Source organism: Eubalaena glacialis, chromosome 7 (assembly GCF_028564815.1).
Source record: "Eubalaena glacialis isolate mEubGla1 chromosome 7, mEubGla1.1.hap2.+ XY, whole genome shotgun sequence".
Taxonomy (NCBI): Eukaryota; Metazoa; Chordata; class Mammalia; order Artiodactyla; family Balaenidae; genus Eubalaena; species Eubalaena glacialis.
This window is the reverse complement of record NC_083722.1, coordinates 24,338,048-24,357,933: the sequence shown is the minus strand read 5'-3', so window position 1 is coordinate 24,357,933 and position 19,886 is coordinate 24,338,048. Positions and strand designations below refer to the sequence as shown.

Genomic DNA, 19,886 nt, shown 5'->3' with positions numbered 1-19,886 from the left:
CCTAGCACAGTGCTTGGCACAGAGGAGGCCCTCAGTAAAGATTTGCTGAATGACTGAATAAGTAGCTCATGGAGTTGTATGAAGAGAAATGAGGTAATATACATAAGACACTTAAAGAAATGTCTGGTATTGTGGTCATAATGCATGGTCAGGGGTTGGTAAAGACCAGCTCTTATAATTAAACATTTCACTGTGGAAAAGGCTGCCTTTCACTACCTCATCCTGCCTGAAAACCCTGCATATAAGGGAAGCACAAGCAAAATGGTTTGGGAAAAGAGGGGAGAGGAACTATTCTGACATAAATCCCAGCAGAACTAAAAACCACAGAAACCACCAAAGCTAAACAGAAGGGGAAATTTATTTAGCCTTTGGAAAGCTAGAATTTTTGTCTCTTATGCTGATGATAAATGGCAGAAAATAAGTGCAGCATATGGTTCCATGTGGTGAGTATGGAATTCAGGGGAATGTGAGGGTGTAAAAAGTTCCAACCAGCTTGATGCCTGGTGACAGGGCAGCACGAATGGGTATAGGAGAAGCTGAAACTGACAAGCCAGAGATGAATAACATGGGTATAAAGTGGCTTTCCTTTCCTTTCCTTATATATCCTGCTTTGTGCTGCTTCCTCCACCTGCAATAAATCCCTTCCATCTCTACATGTCAAAATTATGGCCATCCTCCAAGGCTCAACCCTTTGGAGTCCTTTTCAGATCACCCCCAGTTGGAAATAGCTTCCCTTCCACTTATCAATTTTGCCCTTGCGTCTGGAGTTTTGTTAACTATAACTCTTTACCCTTGTTAGCCTACTGATGGGGAGTTCTGTATTTATTTCCATGTCTCACTGGCTAATCCTGAGTACTCAGTAAGGGTTACTGAATAGATAAGAAAAGACTTATTACCCCCAAACTGGGTTCACCTCTTGGTGTGTTGAGCCAAAAGACACAACCAAGCCAAGGAGAGGTAGAAGGAAGGATTTATTACTTACAGCAAGTAAGGAGAACACCAGGGATCTTTCCCAAAGCAGTGTCTTCTCAAACAGCAACACTGTGGAAGTTTTCAGCTAAGGGTGCATACTCATGAAGGGGCTTGGGCATAGTACGCATATTCTTGAAGGGGCTTGAGCAGAGGAGCACAGAACTGGGGCAAAGGTCGACAGAGTCCAAGCTTTAGTTTGAAGTCATCAGGGTCAGAAACATCAGCATCCTTCAGGTTCTAGTTTATCTGGTGGTTGAGCGCTTATGAGGGGTGTTAAATTCCGCAAAACGGCTCAAGAAAGTGCTTCTGGCTAATTCTTATCATTGAAACAGAACTGGGAGTCTTTACAACTGATTTATTATCTTTGCTATTGTTACTTCCTTTTATTTTAAATTTATTTATTTATTTATTTATTTATTTTTGGCTGCGTTGGGTCTTTGTTGCTGCGCGCTGGCTTTCTCTAGTTGCGCGAGCGGGGGGCTACTCTTCATTGCGGTGCATGGGCTTCTCCTTGCGGTGGCTTCTCTTGTTGCAGAGCACGGGCTCTAGGCGCGCGGGCTTCAGTAGTTGTGGCTCGCAGGCTCTAGAGCGCAGGCTCAGTAGTTGCGGTGCACGGGCCTAGTTGCTCCGCGGCATGTGGGATCTTCCCGGACCAGGGCTCGAACCCGTGTCCCCTGCATTGCAGGCGGATTCTTTATTTATTTATGGCTGTGTTGGGTCTTTGTTTCTGTGCGAGGGCTTTCTCTAGTTGCGGCAAGTGGGGGCCACTCTTCATCGCGGTGCGCGGGCCTCTCACTATCGCGGCCTCTCTTGTTGCAGAGCACAGGCTCCAGACGCGCAGGCTCAGTAATTGTGGCTCACGGGCCTAGTTGCTCCGCGGCATGTGGGATCTTCCCAGACCAGGGCTCGAACCCGTGTCCCCTGCATTGGCAGGCGGATTCTTAACCACTGCGCCACCAGGGAAGTCCAAGTATTGTTACTTCTTAAGATCATTAATACTGAGACCTGTTCAAGGGCAAGCATTGTGGCAAGGCTTAGATCACAAAATGGCTTAGGCCTAAAATGGCTTCTCTTACGTTAAAAAGCTATTATCTGGTTCTTTTCTTCGGGAATCCCCCCCCCACTCTATCTGCTTACAGAATGTTACGTCACCCATTTAGAGTGCAAGTGTCATATGCTCTGTGTGTGCTGAGACAACATGGAACAACCACCAGCTCACAAATTACCTTGCACCAGCTCCTGAACCTCTCCTTGGGTTCTGCCATCAGATTAGATCTTCCTTCCTTCCTTCCTTCCTTCCCTCCTTCCTTTCTTTCTTTCGGCTGCACCGGCATGCATGTGGGATCTTAGTTCCCTGAACAGGGATCGAACCTGTGCCCCCTGCATTGGGAGTGTGAAGTCTTAACCACTGGACTGCCAGGGAAGTCCCCAGATTAGATCTTTAATGAAGGCAAAACAATGCCTTTATGGGGTAGGGCAAGGAGGGCAGCAGAATATGGCCAGATCCTCTGAGATCCCATGTTCTCTAGACAGGCCTGGGGAATATAATCCTCCAGGCTTGTTTCCCTTCTTTTTTTTTTTTTTTTTTTTGATTCCTTGTTGGCTATCTCCAGAGAACTGAGCCGTAGAATACTAGGACTCAGGGGCAGGGAACTGGGAAAGAGCAAACAGTGTGAGTCAGTCAACATTCATGCAGTTAACACTTTGGGGGTACAGCCTATGCTATTTCCCATTCCTGAGTTTTCACATCTTGGCCCCTTCCTAGACCTGTGTTTCTCAAGCTGAGACCCGGGGGAATCTACAGATCCATGAATGTCATCTCTGGGGACTATTCAGTCCTCTTATAAAACTTAACTTTTGTGTTTTCATTTTAATGGGTCGTCTTTTTATTGTTTGTTTTGTTTTATTTATTTATTTATTTGGCTGTGCCAGGTCTTAGTTGTGGCACTCAGGATCTTTGTTGCCACGTGTGGGATCTTTTAGTTGTGGCATGTGGAGTCTTTAGTTGCGGCATGTGGGATCTATTTCCCTGACCAAAGATCAAACCCGGGCCCCCTGCATTGGGAGCGTGGAGTCTTAGTAGCCACTGGACCACAAGGGAAGTCCCTGGGTCATCGTTTTAAAAATAAAAATATTTCCATTCTAGATGATTTGGATTACTGTCTTCCCCCCGCCCCCCTTTCCCCCGACACCGCATGGCATGCTTAGCACCGCACAGTCATGTGGGATCTTAGTTCCCCAGCCAGGGATCAAACCCGCGCCCCACTGCATTGAAAGCATGGGGTCTTAACCACCAGGGAAGTCCCTGGATTACTGGCTTTAGGGGTTTGGTGCCTATGTTTGTTTTTATATATAGTCACAAATGGTGACAAGGGGTTACCTAAGGAGACAAAGTTGATCATCTAATTCAGCGTTTCTCAGTATGGGGTCTATTGGTGTGTTCTCAGAGGTTCAGTTCTAACTCATTCTTTAGATGGCAGCAAAAATGTCTCATCCTCAAGGGATATTCCCTCATCCTTCATTCACTCTCATAGCATCTCACGCTTCTTCATACCACTGTAATTACTTATTCTCCATGGCCAAACTATAAGTTCCGTGAGAGCAGGGACTGTCTCTGTCTCATTCATCTATGTATCGCCAGTTCCTAACATCCTGCCTGGAACATAGCAGGTGCTCAATAAATATTTGTTGAATGAATGAATGAAGAAGGAGATAAAACATAAAAGAAATAGAGGCAAGGTCCTTGCCTCTTCAGTTCAGTTGGAACTGAAACATACACACACAAAAGAGTAAGAGACATTACAAAGCAATACATTTGTAGCAGAGTACAGTTTCTTTTAATTGAGAGAAGCTAATCTTTGAAGGGTCATTGGAGTGGACCTCTCAGTTAAGGCACACATAATAAAAATTAGCAATCTTTGTCCAGGGATTAGGATGTAATCAAATCTTTTGCGACTCATTCTAGACTATCTGCCTTTCCCAGAAATCCCTGAAATGGAACAGGGAAAAGGGAGGGAGAAAAGGTAGATTAATTTTCAATAGGAATATAAGGATTCCAAGAATCAGAGTATTAAGCCTTAGTTGCAATGGACTAAGGTTACTAGAGTACAGAACCTAGAAATAAAACTTGAGAAAAAAAAGTCTAAGTTAGTGATCTGAGACGCAAAACAAAACGGAGAGGACTGTTTTGACACAAGTCTGTGGCTAATGATGAAATTACCTCCCCTCCTGGCTGTCCTGGCATGGTCCTTGTAGTCTGGGGCACAATGGCAGGGTGTTAGAGAGCAAACTGAAGAGGGAGCCAAAGTGAGGACGGAGAGTGGGATTCTCCTTCCCTGAAGAGCTGTGGTAGCCCGGCCTGTGCAGGGAGCTGGATGAGCAAGCCTGAATCACAAAGCGGACCTACATCTTTTATTAGGAAGAGGAGGACAAGTTTTCCACGGGTACGCCCAGTGGAGCAGGTTATACCAGTTATATGTACAAAATATATGACAAACTAAGGGGGCACAGACCGAAGGGTGAAGAGAATGGGATGAGGTTATCCTAGAATCATACTATGCACACTGTGGTCCATGGACCAGCAGCAGCAGCAGCCAAGAGCTTGTTAGAAATGCAGAATTGCAGGGCCCACCTTAGACCCCCTAATTCAGAACCTGCAATTTAACAAGCTCCCCAGATAGTGTGTAGGCACATCAAAGTTTGAAAAGCACTGTCTAAGATTTCTTGAGGAAGAAGAGCTCGAAAGGCATTAATGAATATGAGGGGAAAGGTAAGGCAAGCCTCAGGTGGTCCCCTAAGGGAATAGGGCCGGTTGGGGAGAAAGGTTTTATTTTGAAGCACCCTGGATTGAATGGGCGAAGAAGCAGGCGGGTTGACTCTGGCTGGGAGCCCCGAATGTAGGAATAAGGAGAATAGCACAGGGGGGCCTGAGGTCGCCAGATATAAGGACTGGTCGCTGCCGTGTGACACCAGCTCCACCATTCCCCGCTATATTCTCATTCGCCCCTATCTCCCATTCCAGGCCTTCCCTAGATTTTCACTCTCAGTAGCCTGGCCAGCCGTACCTCGCCTAGTTAGGTTTGATTTGGCCTAGCTCGGTTGCTAAGGCCTGGAGCTTCCCGGTTGCGGGGGTGTGGCGGGTGAGCGTGTGGGGGAAATGACGTCACGTCCGAAAGGCGGGCTAACCAGACTTCTCCCTCCTCCCGATTGGCTGCCAGGATTTTAACTAGATTCGCTGTCTCGCGGGCTCCAGGGTTAGCCGTCAGTGTCTCTGTCCAGCTGTCCCCTGCCCACCCCACCCCCCCACGACCGTCCTCTCCGCCTGGGGCAAGACTCCGAGGACAGTACCTCAGTAGCACTTAGCTTCGGAAAGAGAGGTGATTCGAAGGGTCCGGCTATTGCCGCCAGGCGAGGCGCTTCGACCGCCCAGGTACTTTTTGACTCGATCGGTGTCCGTAGTTGGGACGGCTACCCAAGCCGCAGGGAATTGTGGAACTTATAGTTCTGGGTTAGTTCGGGGTTGGAACGGAGGCTCGAGCCGGGAAAGGAATCTAAATAAGATTCCTGCCAATGACATTGTTTTTATTTTTAGTTTTTAATCAGGTGCGGACCTGAACCTGGTCCATCCCTTTCTGACCAAAACTGTTTACCCACATTGGAAGGGACCAGGCACCTAAATGGAGACTCCACCAGTCAATCCAGTGGGAGAGAAGGACACCTCTCAACCGCAACAACAATGGGAAAAGAACCTTGATTTAACTACTCAGATTAGGCAGCAGCCCCGAGCCCCTCCTACTGAAATCCTTGAGCTGAGAGTGAGCCCAGATCCAGACAGCCAAATTCTAGAGAATCCTCAAGAAACTGAAAAACTGGCCACTGGACTTGAAGGAGACTCTGATAAGTCTCATGGATCAGCCAGTGAGGTGCCAGAGCCCCTTCAAGCCTCTGATCTCTGGTACTGTCCGGATGGGAGCTTTGTCAAGAAGATCATAATCCGTGGCCATGGCTTGGACAAACCCAAGCTGGGCTCCCGCTGCCGGGTACAGGCTTTTGGATTTACTTTGGGGTCAGGGCTGCCAGAGGGCTGGACAGAGCTAACTGTGGGGTTAGGCCCATGGAGGGAAGAAAGCTGGGGGGAGCTCATAGAGAAATGCTTGGAGTCCATGTGTCAAGGCGAGCAGGCAGAGCTTCAGCTCCCTGGGCGCTCTGGACCTCCTATCAGGCTCACACTGGCCTCCTTCACCCAGGGCCGGGACTCCTGGGAACTGGAGGCCACTGAGAAGGAGGCCCTGGCCAGGGAAGAACGTGCAAGAGGCACAGAATTATTCCGAGCCGGGAACCCTGAATTGGCTGCCCGATGCTATGGACGGGCTCTTCGGCTGTTGCTGACTTTACCCCCACCTGGCTCTCCGGAACGAACTGTCCTTCATGCCAACCTGGCTGCCTGTCAGTTGCTGCTAGGGCAGCCCCATTTGGCAGCCCAGAGTTGTGACCGGGTTCTGGAACGGGAGCCTGGCCATTTAAAGGCCTTGTACCGAAGGGGGGTTGCCCAGGCTGCTCTTGGGAACCTGGAAAAAGCAACTGCTGACCTCAAGAAGGTGCTGGCGGTAGACCCAAAAAACCGGGCAGCCCAGGAGGAGCTGGGAAAGGTGATCATTCAGGGAAAGAAACAGGATGCAGGGCTGGCTCAGGGACTGCGCAAGATGTTTGGCTGATTAAAAGTTACACCTTAAAAGAAATAGGAACCTGTGAAGTGTGGTCTATGCTGTGAGATTTGGGGGGGGGGGGCCCAGAGGGAGGGTTTCACCCATATCCCACTCCCAGCTTTTGCCTTCCTAGGGGAGGTAGCAGTGGTCTCAGTGTCCCTCTTTACACTTTTACCATTAAAAAGCCATATGGTCACGTGTGCTATGTTTTGGGTGGCTTATCCATCTCCGAAGATGAATAGAAGTCGTCTACACTTCTAAATTTAGGACACGCTGGGGGAGACGGCTGAACTTCAAAACCTGTGAGCTACATTTCTTAGGCGCTTTCTGGCTGGGTCCTGTTTGGCGCATGCGCAAATTTCACTGCCCGGTGCTGCGGCGGTGCTAGCCTCCTGCCGCACTCCCATTGGCCCGGCCTGTACAGCCTCCTCTTCTATTGACTCATGTGCTCAGTGCCCAGGTCTCTTACTGGTCGGTAGAGCTTCCGGGACGTCCCCTTTTTTTTAAGAGTCAACTGATTAGTTGATGATGGGGAGAGGCGGGCCTTGGGAGCCGTCGCATGGTTGGGGGGGCGGGGGGGAAAGATGGCGGAGCTGATGCTCCTCAGCGAGATTGCGGACCCGACGCGCTTTTTCACCGACAATTTGCTGAGCCCGGAGGACTGGGGTGCGCGGAGTGAGGCCTCGGGGAGGGGAGAGGGCTGTGGCGTACTGTGACCCTGAGGCACGCAGGAGGAAGCGGAGACGCAAAGAGGAAGGCTGGGCAAATACGGAATGCACCATCTGAAGGAGGGCGGAACGGGAGGCTAGTTGTGCTTTCGGGGGATGCGGGAGCTGGGGAAGACCTCCGCTCCTGCGGAAATATGGAGCTGTTCCGGGGTCGGGGAGGGAGGGGCTGAAGTTCTTTGGCTATATCACTTTTCAAGTGGGCGGGCGGTGGGTCTGGCCGAGCCGAGCCAATGAGGGATGGGTCGAGGGCTTTGTGTGGATCCGAAGGCTGCGCTACCGGAAGACCCCCCGACCCTCCGCACCTCTTGCAGACAGCACCTTATACGCTGGCCTGGATGAAGCGGCCGAGGAGCAGACGCAGCTCTTCCTTTGCCCGGAGCAGGATGTCCCGGTATCGCTCCCCAGCCTTGTCTTTTACGCTTGGTGGGTGAGGGTGGTCCCAGAACCAGGACTCATCCCCAGGCCTGAGCTCATCTGGAGCCACCCCTTCATCCTCACACTCCTGCCATCTAATATCCTCCCTTATTCAGTTTGGCAGCAGTTCCCTGGACTTGGGGATGGATGTCAGCCCTCCTGAACCCCCCTGGGACTCTCTGCCTATCTTCCCAGGTAAGCTACCGTGTGTGATTCCCTCATCCAGAAACCCTGGTCTTCCGTTGTTTCCCAGAAACTGCAATTCCTCTTATCCTCACGCCTCCTCCACCTGATTGCCTGTGTACTCTTCTCCCTCTTTGATTCTTTATATGTGCTCGTTCCCCCTTGCCCCAGTGAGGGGTCCTTACCCCATAATCTTGGGCACTCTTTGGACTCTTGTCAGGCTCTGCTTCCAGGTTATTTTCTAACCCCTTTCCCTCCAGATCTTCAGGTGAAGTCTGAGCCATCCTCCCCCTGCTCTTCCTCCTCCCTCAGCTCTGAATCGTCGCGCCTTTCTACAGAGCCCTCCAGCCAGGTGAGAGTCATCTCCCTCCTACTGTCTGTGGTAGGGACTCAGCTCCCTTGACTTCACCTATAGATGCTGAGGGAATGATTTGTGTGCTGTGAGTCATGGGGTGTTGGTGGGGGGCTTCTTTTCTGCCTTTGCCGTTTCTTTTATATCCTCATTTTTCACATTTCCGTTCTTCGGTTATCTAGAATTGAAGGTGGAGTTTTTTAATACACAGAGAAATGTGGCAGCCATGGGAAGCCTGGGAAGAAGAGAGTTGTTAACTGCTGAGAATTCTGGAACTGTTCTTGTCCAAGTTGTCCACTCTAAGGCAATATTTGAAATCATGAGACTTCATCACCCCTCCCAGGAATAAAATAGAAAGAGAGAACAAGAGGCCAGACACAGCCTAGGGAGATGCTGAGTATGAATGTCAAGTAATTGGTGGTTTGTAAGCTCGAAAGCTTTTGTTCTTGCTCTTACTCTCAACATGTCCTTTGTTTTCTTTCCTTGTTTCTGTCCCCCCTGCTTTACCCCCACTCTTACCCAGGCCTCTGGTGTAGGGGAGGTGCTGGTCGTGAAGTCAGAGTCCTTGACACCCTCACTCTGCCTCCTGGGAGATGATCCAACATCCCCATTTGAAACTGTCCAGATCAATGTGGGCCCCACCTCTGATGATCCCTCAGGTAATAACAGCCTGCACCATCCTCAGGCTTTACCAAGGTAGAGTGTATGTATGCGTGTACACGCGTGTATGCGCATGTGTGTATGGGAAGCGGGAGTGCAGTCAACAGGACGAGGAAGAAAAGGTGGGGAGGAGAAATGGCAGATAACCAGGAGAGAGGCCAGGAGCAGGAGGGAGGATTTCAGGAAATCACAGCCAGGGAAGCACGGAAGAAATGGGAATGATTTTTCTTTCTTTTCTTGTTCCTAGTCACCTGTTGTGTGATTTAGCTTCCTGTTGCTTTGCATAAACTTGCAGACAGTTTAGGGCATTTTTATCTATGTGACTTTCCCCCTGAACGTGTTTTTTTTTTAATTATTATTTATTTATTTATTTATTTATTTATTTATTTATTTATGGCTGTGTTGGGTCTTCGTTTCTGTGCGAGGACTTTCTCTAGTTGCGGCGAGCGGGGGCCACTCTTCATCGCGGTGCGCGGGCCTCTCACTGTCGTGGCCTCTCTTGTCGCGGAGCACAAGCTCCAGACGCGCAGGCTTAGTAGTTGTGGCTCACGGGCCCAGTTGCTCCGCGGCATGTGGGATCCTCCCAGACCAGGGCTCGAACCCGTGTCCCCTGCATTGGCAGGCGGATTCTCAACCACTGCGCCACCAGGGAAGCCCCCCCCCCGAAGGTTTTATTATAAAAATTTTCAAACATACAGAAAAGTTGGAATACCATATACCCAACTCCTGGATTCTACAAGTAACGTTATTTGTGCTATTTTGAAAAGCGTTATTAAGTTTAGTTACTCTTATATGTTTATTGAGCAGCTACTCCATGCCAGATACGGGACAGGGTGCTGGAATTGCAAAGGTGCAGAACACGTTACCACCACACTGACTTGAGGCTCCTGTAGTGTGGTGGGGGGAAGAAAGCCAAGCAAGGTGTGCTAATTCTAGGGTAGAGACTGTCACAGGCGCCCTGAAAGCTCACAGGAGGGGGCCTCTCACCCGATTGGAGCTGGCTTAAGGGTGTACTCTTGGCGGAGAGGCTTCCTGAGCCGAGTTTCAAAGGACACATAGGAATCAGCCAGAAGAAGAACGTGGACACTGGTTGTGTTTGTAAGGAACCTGCATCTCTTTAGAGAGGACGTGAGGAGGGGGAGTAGAGAAGGGCCAGGAGATGCAGAGGCTGCAGGGCCAGGTAGGAACCCTGCTAAGGGACTCAGCTTTCTTCCTGTGGGCAGTTGGGAGCCTTTGAAGAGTCAAGCAGGAGAGCAATCTGATTAGGAAGAGGACTCTGGTGGCAGAGTAGAGAGTGGATTGCAGAGACACAGGACTGGAGGCAGAAGGAGGTTCATGCGGTTAATCAAGTAAGATACTCAGCTGCCGAGAAGAAGGCAGATTTGAGGAAGCATGAATTAGAATGGATGAGTGCAGTGACCCCCCCCTGGGCGTTGAAGAGAGATAGGGGTGAAAGAGTGTGCCTGGGTTTCTGGCTAGGGCAGCCACCCGGTGGGTGAGGGTACCGATCGCTGGATAGAGACTGCAGGAGCAGGAGCCCCCTGGTCAGGGAGCATGGTGAATTCAGTGTGGGACGTGTTGATTATTGATTTCAAAGCGACTTCAGGGTTTCCTAGCGCCGCCTCCCTTTGGTTGAACTTTAACCAGAAGCTAGAAGGCAAGAGAGCCCCATGGTGCACTCCATTCATGTTTCCCCCCGGGCCTCAGAGTAGGGCAGGGAAAGATGGAGAGTGGGTTTGGAGAGCCAAACAGCTCATACCAAGCATACGATTAAATGTTACAAAGAGGACAAACAAAATAGGGATTGAAAAATCTATAACAGCGAAAAGGTTTTTGATGATTTTGTAAAGGATAGTGTTTTTGGAGTCAGATTCTCCCCTGGTATTTAGGTATTTTTTGAGGGCCTGTATTTTACCCATCACTTTGATAGACATGAAGCATAAGACATAGTCCTTGCTTTTGGAGAGTTTCATGAGGATTATAACACCTGGTTAATAGCTCAAACAGTGGTCACCTCTGAGGAGGGGATCTGGGTGTCTGGTTGACAAGGAAGGGAATGAAATTCCCTTTTCACTGAATTCCCCTTCCTTCCTTTGGGATTTTGTACCATATGACTGTATTACCTATCGAAATATATAAGTAGATATGAAATTTTGAAATAGCAGTATTGGCAATCATATAATTAAGTATCAAAATGCGTGCTGTGGACCAGAGATAGTAGCGGACCATTGACCTCGGGGCTGAATCTGGCCCTCAGACGGGTTCACCTCCATGGGGCAATCAACAAGTCTTATAGATAGGTTTTTTTTGTTTGTTTGTTTTGTTTTGTTTTTTATAGATAGGTTTAACAGAAGCCATGAAGGCTCAGAGGTGACTGAGCTTTGAAGGCTGACAGTAGGAAGAGAATCTGTATGAAGGGACAAGCAGTGAGCCCTGTTTAAGCCCAGTTGAATTTAGGTGAACGGTGAGGCATGAGAATGGAAGTGACCAGCAGGCAGCTTGGGAGTCAGGATCAGGGTGCAGGGGAGCAGTCAAGGGTAGAGATGCAGACTGGGCAGTTGTCAGTGTGGCGATGCGTGATCGCGTTGGGCCAGGATGAGGTGGAAATCCAGCCAGACAGGAATCTGGGCCCATACGAATGCTGCCAAATCCCCCTGCTTGGGCCTCCTCCATGTGAATGGACAAGGTGTGTGAGGAAGAAAGAGGGAGAACAGAAGCACAAGGACAGCCTTGAGGGAAACTGAGCAGTGGTGAAAACAACTGATGGGGCCACGGAAGGAGAAAGGGAGTCCTGGGTAAAGAGGCAGGAGGAGAGGCAGCAGATTAGCAGCTCCATGGTGCCCCTCCTCTGGATTGCCCTCCTGGGCCAGAAGAGTTTTCCTTGCAGGTACAAGGAGAGATGACCACGTCTCCCGTTTCCCCATCTTAGCCCTCCTCTCCTTCAGTGTTTGTCTGATATCCAGCTTTCTGTCTCATCCCACTGTCCCGCAGATGTCCAGATTAAGATAGAACCTGTCTCTCCATCTTCCTCCATCAACTCAGAGGCTTCCCTGCTCTCTGCGGAGTCCCCCAGCCAGGTGAGCGTCCACTTCCTTCCCCCCTCCAGCACGCCGGTGCGTTCCTTCTGACTCTCAGAGGTGTGAGAGCTTTCTCTTCTTCAGCTCCGTCTCCTCAGCACTCCTCCTGACTCACATATCTTCTGGAATGCCCCACGTAGGCTTTTATAGGAGAGGAGGTACTGGAAGTGAAGACAGAGTCCCCATCCCCTCAAGGGTGTCTCTTGCGGGATGTCTCAGGCCCCCCACTTGGAGCTGTCCAGATCAGCATGGGCCTGTCCTCTGATGGCTCCTCAGGTAATGAGGCCTCCTGACACCTGGAGTCCCTCGCTAGAGGCCTATAGTCCTGACATTTCTTCTTCCTTCCTTCCTTTCACCTTCCTTCAGGCAAACCCCTGCCCGCCCGGAAGCCACCACTGCAGCCCAAACCTGTGGTGATAACCACTGTCCCGATGCCACCGAGAGCCGTGCCTCCCAGCACCACTGTCCTTTTGCAGCCCCTTGTCCAGCCACCCCCAGGTACTAAAGAAGGAGAGAAGGAGGTGGCCTGGATTGACCTTCTCAGGGGGCTCACAGCCATTGAGCCTCCCGACGCTTGGGTGCTCAGGTGTGGGTGTGGACACAAGGAACCCACCTGACTTCCAGCTCTCTGACCTCCTTCTCCTGTCCACTTGCCCCAGTGTCCCCAGTTGTTCTCATCCAAGGTGCTATTCGAGTCCAGCCTGAGGGACTGACCCCCCCTGCTCCACGGCCTGAGAGGAAGAGCATTGTTCCAGCTCCTATGCCTGGGAACTCCTGCCCACCTGAGGTGGATGTAAGCATTTACTGGGGAGGAGAGGAGTAGGGCTAGTAATGGGAAGGGAAGAGAACTGTCGTGGGAGAGAACTGTGGAGTGAGAAGGGAGAGAAAAGTGAGGAAGCAGGCCCGTAAGATGATCCTGAAGGTTAGAGTGGACCTCTTTTATGTATGAGTATCTACTTCATGTAGTTTTAGGATCCTTAGGTTTACTATCCCTGCAGATGGAGAAGTGGGCATGGTCTTAGTAAATCAAAGGCAGGGGAGTCCTACTGTGTTATAGAAGAGGGAGGCTGCTTCCTAGGGGAAAACCAGGTAAACTGTTCTCTAATTTTAGCAAGCTTCAACTTCGGGTCCTAAAAAGGAGAATTGAGGAGAAGGAAGACCACCCATCAAGGAAAGGAACTGAGGTTCCACCAAGAACCAGGATGGGGGAAGTTCCTCCTATAGTCTGACTTCTCTCAGCTCTGAGGAACAGGATTAGGGAGTGGTTGAGAGAAGGGCCCCTTCCCTGGAATGTTTTGGCAGAGAGGAAGAACCTCTCTCTGGCTCTGTAGGTAGAGGTTAGGAAGGCAGGAGAGTGGCCCGTGTGAGCTTTGGGTAATTGGTCCCTGGAGTTGGAGGGTGTGATGCCCCTCTCCCGCCCCTCTTTCCCTCGCTCTCTGACCCTTTTGTGCCTAGGCAAAGCTGCTGAAGCGGCAGCAGCGAATGATCAAGAACCGGGAGTCGGCCTGCCAGTCCCGGAGGAAGAAGAAAGAGTATCTGCAGGGGCTGGAAGCTCGGCTGCAGGCGGTGCTGGCCGACAACCAGCAGCTCCGGCGGGAGAATGCTGCCCTCCGCCGGCGGCTGGAGGCCCTGCTGGCTGAGGTAAGACCTGGGTGTCCTTGGGAGACCCGTGGGGGTACGGGCTCCTTGGGATGACTCACCCTCTCTGGCTTCTCTCTTTCTCTGCATCTTAGAACAGCGAGCTCAAGTTAGGGTCTGGAAACAGGAAGGTGGTCTGCATCATGGTCTTCCTTCTCTTCATTGCCTTCAACTTTGGGCCTGTCAGGTGAGACCCTCGTTGCCTCCCCAGAGCCTTCTGGGTGGAGCCCACCCCCCGGCTGCCTGATTGCCTGCTCTGGCACAGTCACTTTCATTACTTGCACACAGACAGCTCTGGTGTCCTTGGCACTGATGGTGGGTGTATCCAGTCCCTTCTTGTTCCATCATTTCTCTCATAAGTGTTATGTCCTGGAGGAGATGGTGGTGAGAACATTGATAAAAATAGTGACTATTAAGTGCTTAGTGAGTTCTGGGCCCTCGGTTAAGCACTCTCCTTTTCTCATGTTTTCTGGCTCGATGAGTAGGGACTGTTCTCATTCCGTCCTACAGATGAAGAGATTCAGTCTTGTAGAACAGATCGGAACCAGGTGGGCTATCTGTAGAGCCCTCCCTCTTAACTAGCCCCTCAGTAAAGCTGGAATTCTTCCTCGTGCTCTGTCCTTTCCTATCCACAGCATCAGTGAGCCTCCTCCAGCTCCCATCTCTCCTCGGATGAGCAGAGAGGAGCCTCGACCCCAGAGACACTTGCTGGAGTTCTCGGCGCAAGAGCCAGTTCACGGAGTCGAGCACCCCCAGCATCCCTCCCAGGGTCCCAAGGAGACCCAGCCCAGCTCCACAGGCCCCCCAAGTTTCAGGTGAGGAGAGGGCCCTCTCTCTTTTGAGTGTGTCTTCTCCCCCAGAGTTACCTTTCCTTTTGAGGGGAGCTGGAGTTGCTCTCTTGCCAGCATGACCTTCTCCGTTGATGGGAGAGCACTGGGCAGCCTCAGGTCATTGCCTCATCCCTGCCTCACTCCAGGAACCTGACAGCCTTCCCTGGGGGCACCAAGGAGCTGCTGCTGAGAGACCTGGACCAGCTCTTCCTCTCCTCTGATTGCCGGCACTTCAACCGAACCGAGTCCCTGAGGTGTGGGGCATTCACAACTGGGGCGTCTTCCCTCTTGTCCCGAGGCCCCTCCCCAGAAGGCCTGGCTCTCCTTGTGTGCTGAAGCACCAGCTCTCCGGGCCCTCTCTCTTCCCTCCTATGTGTGGGCGAGGAGAGTGGGAGTCTTGGCCTGGCACAGAGGTTTTACCCGTCCTCTGCTTCCCCAGGCTTGCTGATGAGCTGAGTGGCTGGGTCCAGCGCCACCAGAGAGGCCGGCGGAAGATCCCCCAGAGGCCCCAGGAGAGACAGGTAGGAGGGGGTGGGACTGGTTCAAGGAAGGCCACTTGAAAACAAGGGCTAAATGTCCTGGGGATTTTAAGTGGGCATCTTGTTATGGGGGTTTGGGGGCAGTAGAAGGGTGGGTGTGAGGTGGCGTCAGCTTCCAGGGGCTGTCTGTCTCTTTTCCCTTTTCCCTTCACCCTCTTCAAATCCTTAGATACTTCTCCTTCCAGAAGTCTCAGCTATGGAAGAAGTCGCCTCCAGTTAAGGCAGTCCCCACCCAACCCCCTGGGCCCCCAGAAAGGTGAGTCTTGGGGAGGCACTTATTTATTAACTGAGGTTCCACTCTAAAGAGCTGTACCCTCAGGAGCTGTCCTGTGCTCATCATCATTGCCACCAATGGCATGATGCTTCCCTTATCCCCTGGGGGTCTCCTGTCTTTCTCTCATCCTCTCCCCCCTTCCCCACTGGGAACTGGGCACTGGGCTTAGTTCCTCGCCAATCCCGTTTCCCTGCCCGCCTAGGGATTCTGTGGGCCAGCTGCAGCTATATCGCCAACCAGATCGTTCGCAGCCGGAGTTCCTGGATGCAATTGACCGACGGGAAGACACATTTTATGTTGTCTCCTTCCGAAGGGTGAGTTTCTCCTCCTGGCCCCATCCCCATCACCCTGGGTTCCCCAGCAGTCTGTCTGCAGGTTGAGGCTGTAGAGTAGGGCCGGGGAGCCTGTCAGCATCTTCTCCTCCACCCTCCCAGCCTGGCCCCTCTTTTTCCCAGGACCACTTGCTGCTCCCAGCCATCAGCCACAACAAGACCTCTCGGCCCAAGATGTCCCTGGTGATGCCCGCCATGGCCCCCAATGGTAATTCTTTCTCTGCCCAGTGTGGGGAGGGGTCCTGAAATTGAGGAATAAGGAAGTTCAGTGGGGAGACCCAGCATGAGGAGTTGAGGGGGGAGATGGGGACAGGAGCGGTAATTCTAGAGAGATGCTAGATGCATGGGTGAGAAGAAGCCAGAAATGACTGGAGAGAAAAACAAAATGCAGGAGACTGCTGGGAGGAAGATGAGGGTGCAGGTCCTCCCTAGGTGAAGCTGCTTAGGGTGTGCTGGGCAGAGGAGTGTGGGCTGGGAACCTGCCAGACTCTTCTTTTTTTTCTCTTGCTGTCCTCTCCTCTGTGACCTCACACTCATCGATGTCATTTTTTCCCCTACTTCCTTCCTTCTCCCTGCACCAACTCCCTCCCTCCCCTCTCATTTAACTCCCACTGGGGCTCTGCCTCCTAATCACTGCCCTTTCCTCCCTGTCCACCTCTACTGTTCTGACCCCTCCTCTCCGTTTGCCTCCCCCTTCTCCTCTTCCTTAACTCTCCCCTTCTCACAGAGACCCTGTCAGGCCGGGGGCCCCCGGGGGACTATGAGGAGATGATGCAGATCGAGTGTGAGGTCATGGACACCAGGGTGATTCACATCAAGACCTCCACAGTGCCCCCCTCGCTCCGAAAACAGCCGTCCTCAACCCCGGGCAATGCCACAGGTGGCCCCTTGCCAGCTTCTGCAGCCAGCCAGGCCCACCAGGCCGCCCGTCAGCCCTCTACCTCAATCATCCCTGACCTCTACGACTCACACTGACTTAGAACTGGGGGGCAGGGGGTGGGGGCGACCAAGTGGGACTGTTTCGAATTTTCCTGATCCCTGGGCTTGGGGCAATTGGTAAAGGAAAGACAGGGTATGGGGGTTAAGCACTTATTTGGAGGTGGGGGGAAGTTTTCCTCTCTTCTCACCCCTTTTTGGAATATAGGGCTCCTCTCATTTCTGTGAACCCCGTGTCCCTGCTTCTTTCTTTGAGGGTGTTGAATGAGCTTAAGTTTTGGGGTAGGTGGGCTCCTGTACACTCTTTATTCTTTTGTTTCTGTTTGGGGGGTGGAGGTGGGAATTTAGTCCCCAGGCGGGACTAGGGAAGTTTTTACATTTTGGAGCTAGTTCCTGAGAGTCAAGGAGGAGAGGTGGAGGGAGGTCAGGTGTATGTATGTGCATATCTTCTTTTTTATTATTAAATAAACAACTTGGAGGGAGTTGAAGGAATGGTGCCTGCCTAACTGGCTCATGACAGGGAATTTGGGGGAAAGTGACTGGCGTAGGGCCAGTGTTCAGAGAATCAAGTACTGAAGACATGGCTGGCTCTGGGGTGGGGTGGGTGTGCGATCGCAGAGCTCACGTCATCCCCTCATCCCCACCCCTGCAACGCGGGTATGTCTGGTGTCTAGGGGGGGAGCGGGGGAGTGGGGGAGGGCTGTCCCATGGCGTGACAGGCTGGAGGATGCAGATCCCGGAATGTGTCTGAGTAAACAGGAAGGACAGGGGGCCCCACGCCCTTCAGGGTGAGCGTCCTCCCTGGGTCCTCTGCATTCTTGCAGGTTCTCCCCCCCTTGCTTTCCAGGACTAGCAGCTTGAACTAACAGTGGAGCTGGGGCCAGGGGCTGTGAGCCCAGAAAGGAGGAGCCACGGTGGAGAAGGGGGCAGTGTTTGGAGGGAAGGGGCACGTTGAGGAGCATCTCCTTAGCCCTAAACTGGAGGAGACTGAAACTTGAGAGTCCAGTTGAAAGAAAAGGAGGAGCACGGGACCAGCAGGAAAGGCTGTGCTTTCTAACTAGGAGGAAGGGGAACAGGGCAATGGGTGAGGGGCCGAGTCTCACTCAACCTGGGGGGGACCCCATCAGCAGCTCCTGTCCGGCAGCACCATGGGCCTGGCCCTGCAAGAGTGTCCTGGGTCAGCGGGAGGGTGTGGGCTAGGCCTGGGCTCAACGCCCAGATGGCTGGACAGGGGCTGCCCGGGCCACAAGCCGAGGGCTGAAAGCGGGAAGAACCTCACGTGTTCAGCCAGGCTCCCCCGCTTCCCAATTACTCTGTTTGGGGTGAAAACAGACCAAGTAACTATGGCAACCTGGAACCTAGGGCCCCCAGGAACTAGGCCTCTCCTCCCTCCAGAGGGCAACCCTGGCTCCTCCGCCAGCACTTCCTATCCCAAGGTCCCTCAAGCCGTTCCCAGCCTTATCCAGGCAGTGAGTGCAAGGAGAACAGGGATTTTGGAGGCAGAGCACCTGAGTTGGGGTCCCTGCTTTGCCTTTTGTTAGTGGGTGTCCTTGGTAGGTAACAAACACTCTGAGCCTTAGTTTCCTCATCTGTAAAATGGGGTACTCCTACCTACTTCTCAGGGTTGATGCGGGGAGGAAAGATGATGTGCAGGGTGCCTGGTCCTTAGTGGACACACCTTTCTCTCCTCCCCTGCTCCTTTCTCCCTCCATTTACATTGTCCTATTCTCCTCAGTTTTGCTTTTCTCCCATCTGGGTCCATCACTGTTTTGTTGTCCGATCGCTTTTTCTGTTTCCTGACCCCAGCTCAGGAAAGTGCTTGAAGTACTGGCATCTCAGACTGGGGGCTCTGGGGTGGGGCATACAGCTCCTCTGGCTTAGTGGCAAGGGACAGCTGGCGCTGTGGTGTGAACCGGGAGTCAGACTCTCTTGGCCAAGGGCATGGGTGGTGGGAAGGATCAGGAGAGGTGTGGCGAGTGGGTGTGCTGTGGAGGGGGAAGGCAGGTCAGTCTGCCGCCCTCCAGGCCCACGTGGATCTCCAGCTGCAGCCCCATCGAAGGCCACTGCGGCATGCCAGCCATTGTCACTCCTGCACCTCCTGTTGGCCCCTTCCTGGCTCAGACCCTCTTTATCTTTCAGTTCTGCTGCTTTCCTTCCTCAGAGTCTGCCCTTCGTTCCTCTTATCACCCCTGACCCACTGTCTCTCCCTCTTCTTTTTCTCTAGACTTCTTTCCTGCCTTTCTTTGCCCTCTACCCACCACGAGTCATCACTTTCTCTTTCAGACCCTTTATTCTTTGTTCACCTGTTTGTTTCTCCTGGTTTTTGTATTTTTCCCTTCCTCCCCCTCTGCTTCACTGTCTGCTCCCTTTCTTTTTTCTGGGTCTTCTCATCTCCTCCTGCTGCTAACCCTGTGTGCACCACCCCGTTTCCATGGCCCTTTCCACTCCTTTGTCCACATTCCCTGTCCCCTTCCATGACTTCCTCTCTTCTCCCCCGCCTCAGCCCTCTCCTCCTCCTCCTGCCCCCCCTTCTCCCTTCACCTCCCCACTCCGGTCCTCTGTCCTCTTCCCAGCTGTGGGGCCAGCACTGGAGAGCCTCACACATTTGCCTCATCGTTCTGCTATGGCTTCTGGATATAGCACATCTGGATTCCGGGGCCCAGATGTGTGGTTGCTACAGCGACCTCGGTCCCTCTGGTAAATATGGGCGCCCACCCGCCCCAAAGCAGAGAACAAAATAATTGTGTGACTTTCTTTTGTCATGAGATAGAAATGTCCTCCCCCCTCCCTTTTCCCTACACCCATGTCTCCAGGCAAAGGAAGTTCTAAGGGTCCAAACCCTTCCTCCTGTGGCTCTCTTGCCCCCTTTTCAGCCCCAGCCTCTTAGTTCTCTCCCATCTTTCATCTCAGGCTCAATCTTTTCTCTCCACATTCCCCTTCCTCACCACCTCCCTCCCCCCAGATCTCAATAATGGAGCGTTGCCCGCCCCCTGACTTATACTTGGCAATTTCTTCTGAATCTACATAATAACTGGATGCGGAAAGAAGTTTCAGAAATCCACATCACCCACCCTTTCTTCTCAAACAAGTCCACCGGGAGCCCCTTCATTTATTTCTTCCCTAAGTCTTCAGTCTCTCTGGGGCTGTTCTTGCGGGAGGGGAGGAATACAGGCTTTGAAATCAGAAAACCTGGGCTGAGGCCCACCTTCACCACCACTAGTAAAGTCCCCAGGACAAGTCCCTTAA

At 52.1% G+C, this 19,886-nt stretch overlaps 2 protein-coding genes across 2 annotated transcripts; both read left to right on the top strand.

The window, feature by feature from the left end:
• The first annotated feature begins 5,302 nt into the window (after positions 1 to 5,302).
• Positions 5,303 to 6,686, top strand: FKBPL (FKBP prolyl isomerase like). Its single transcript, XM_061194957.1, has 2 exons — positions 5,303 to 5,401; positions 5,564 to 6,686. Exon 2 carries the CDS (start codon positions 5,649 to 5,651, stop codon positions 6,684 to 6,686), a length of 1,038 nt encoding a protein of 345 aa, XP_061050940.1. The 5' UTR covers positions 5,303 to 5,401; positions 5,564 to 5,648.
• Positions 6,687 to 7,241: 555 nt separating this feature from the next.
• On the top strand, positions 7,242 to 17,132 carry ATF6B (activating transcription factor 6 beta). The gene is given in 19 exon segments (XM_061196055.1): positions 7,242 to 7,343; positions 7,717 to 7,796; positions 7,936 to 8,014; positions 8,263 to 8,354; positions 8,878 to 9,013; positions 12,006 to 12,091; positions 12,232 to 12,367; positions 12,458 to 12,589; positions 12,751 to 12,884; positions 13,547 to 13,732; positions 13,825 to 13,916; positions 14,365 to 14,544; positions 14,706 to 14,813; positions 14,999 to 15,080; positions 15,284 to 15,354; positions 15,575 to 15,686; positions 15,828 to 15,912; positions 16,432 to 16,638; positions 16,641 to 17,132. Coding segments are annotated over 19 exon segments (2,100 nt in total). The 5' UTR covers positions 7,242 to 7,261; the 3' UTR covers positions 16,661 to 17,132.
• Positions 17,133 to 19,886: the final 2,754 nt, after the last annotated feature.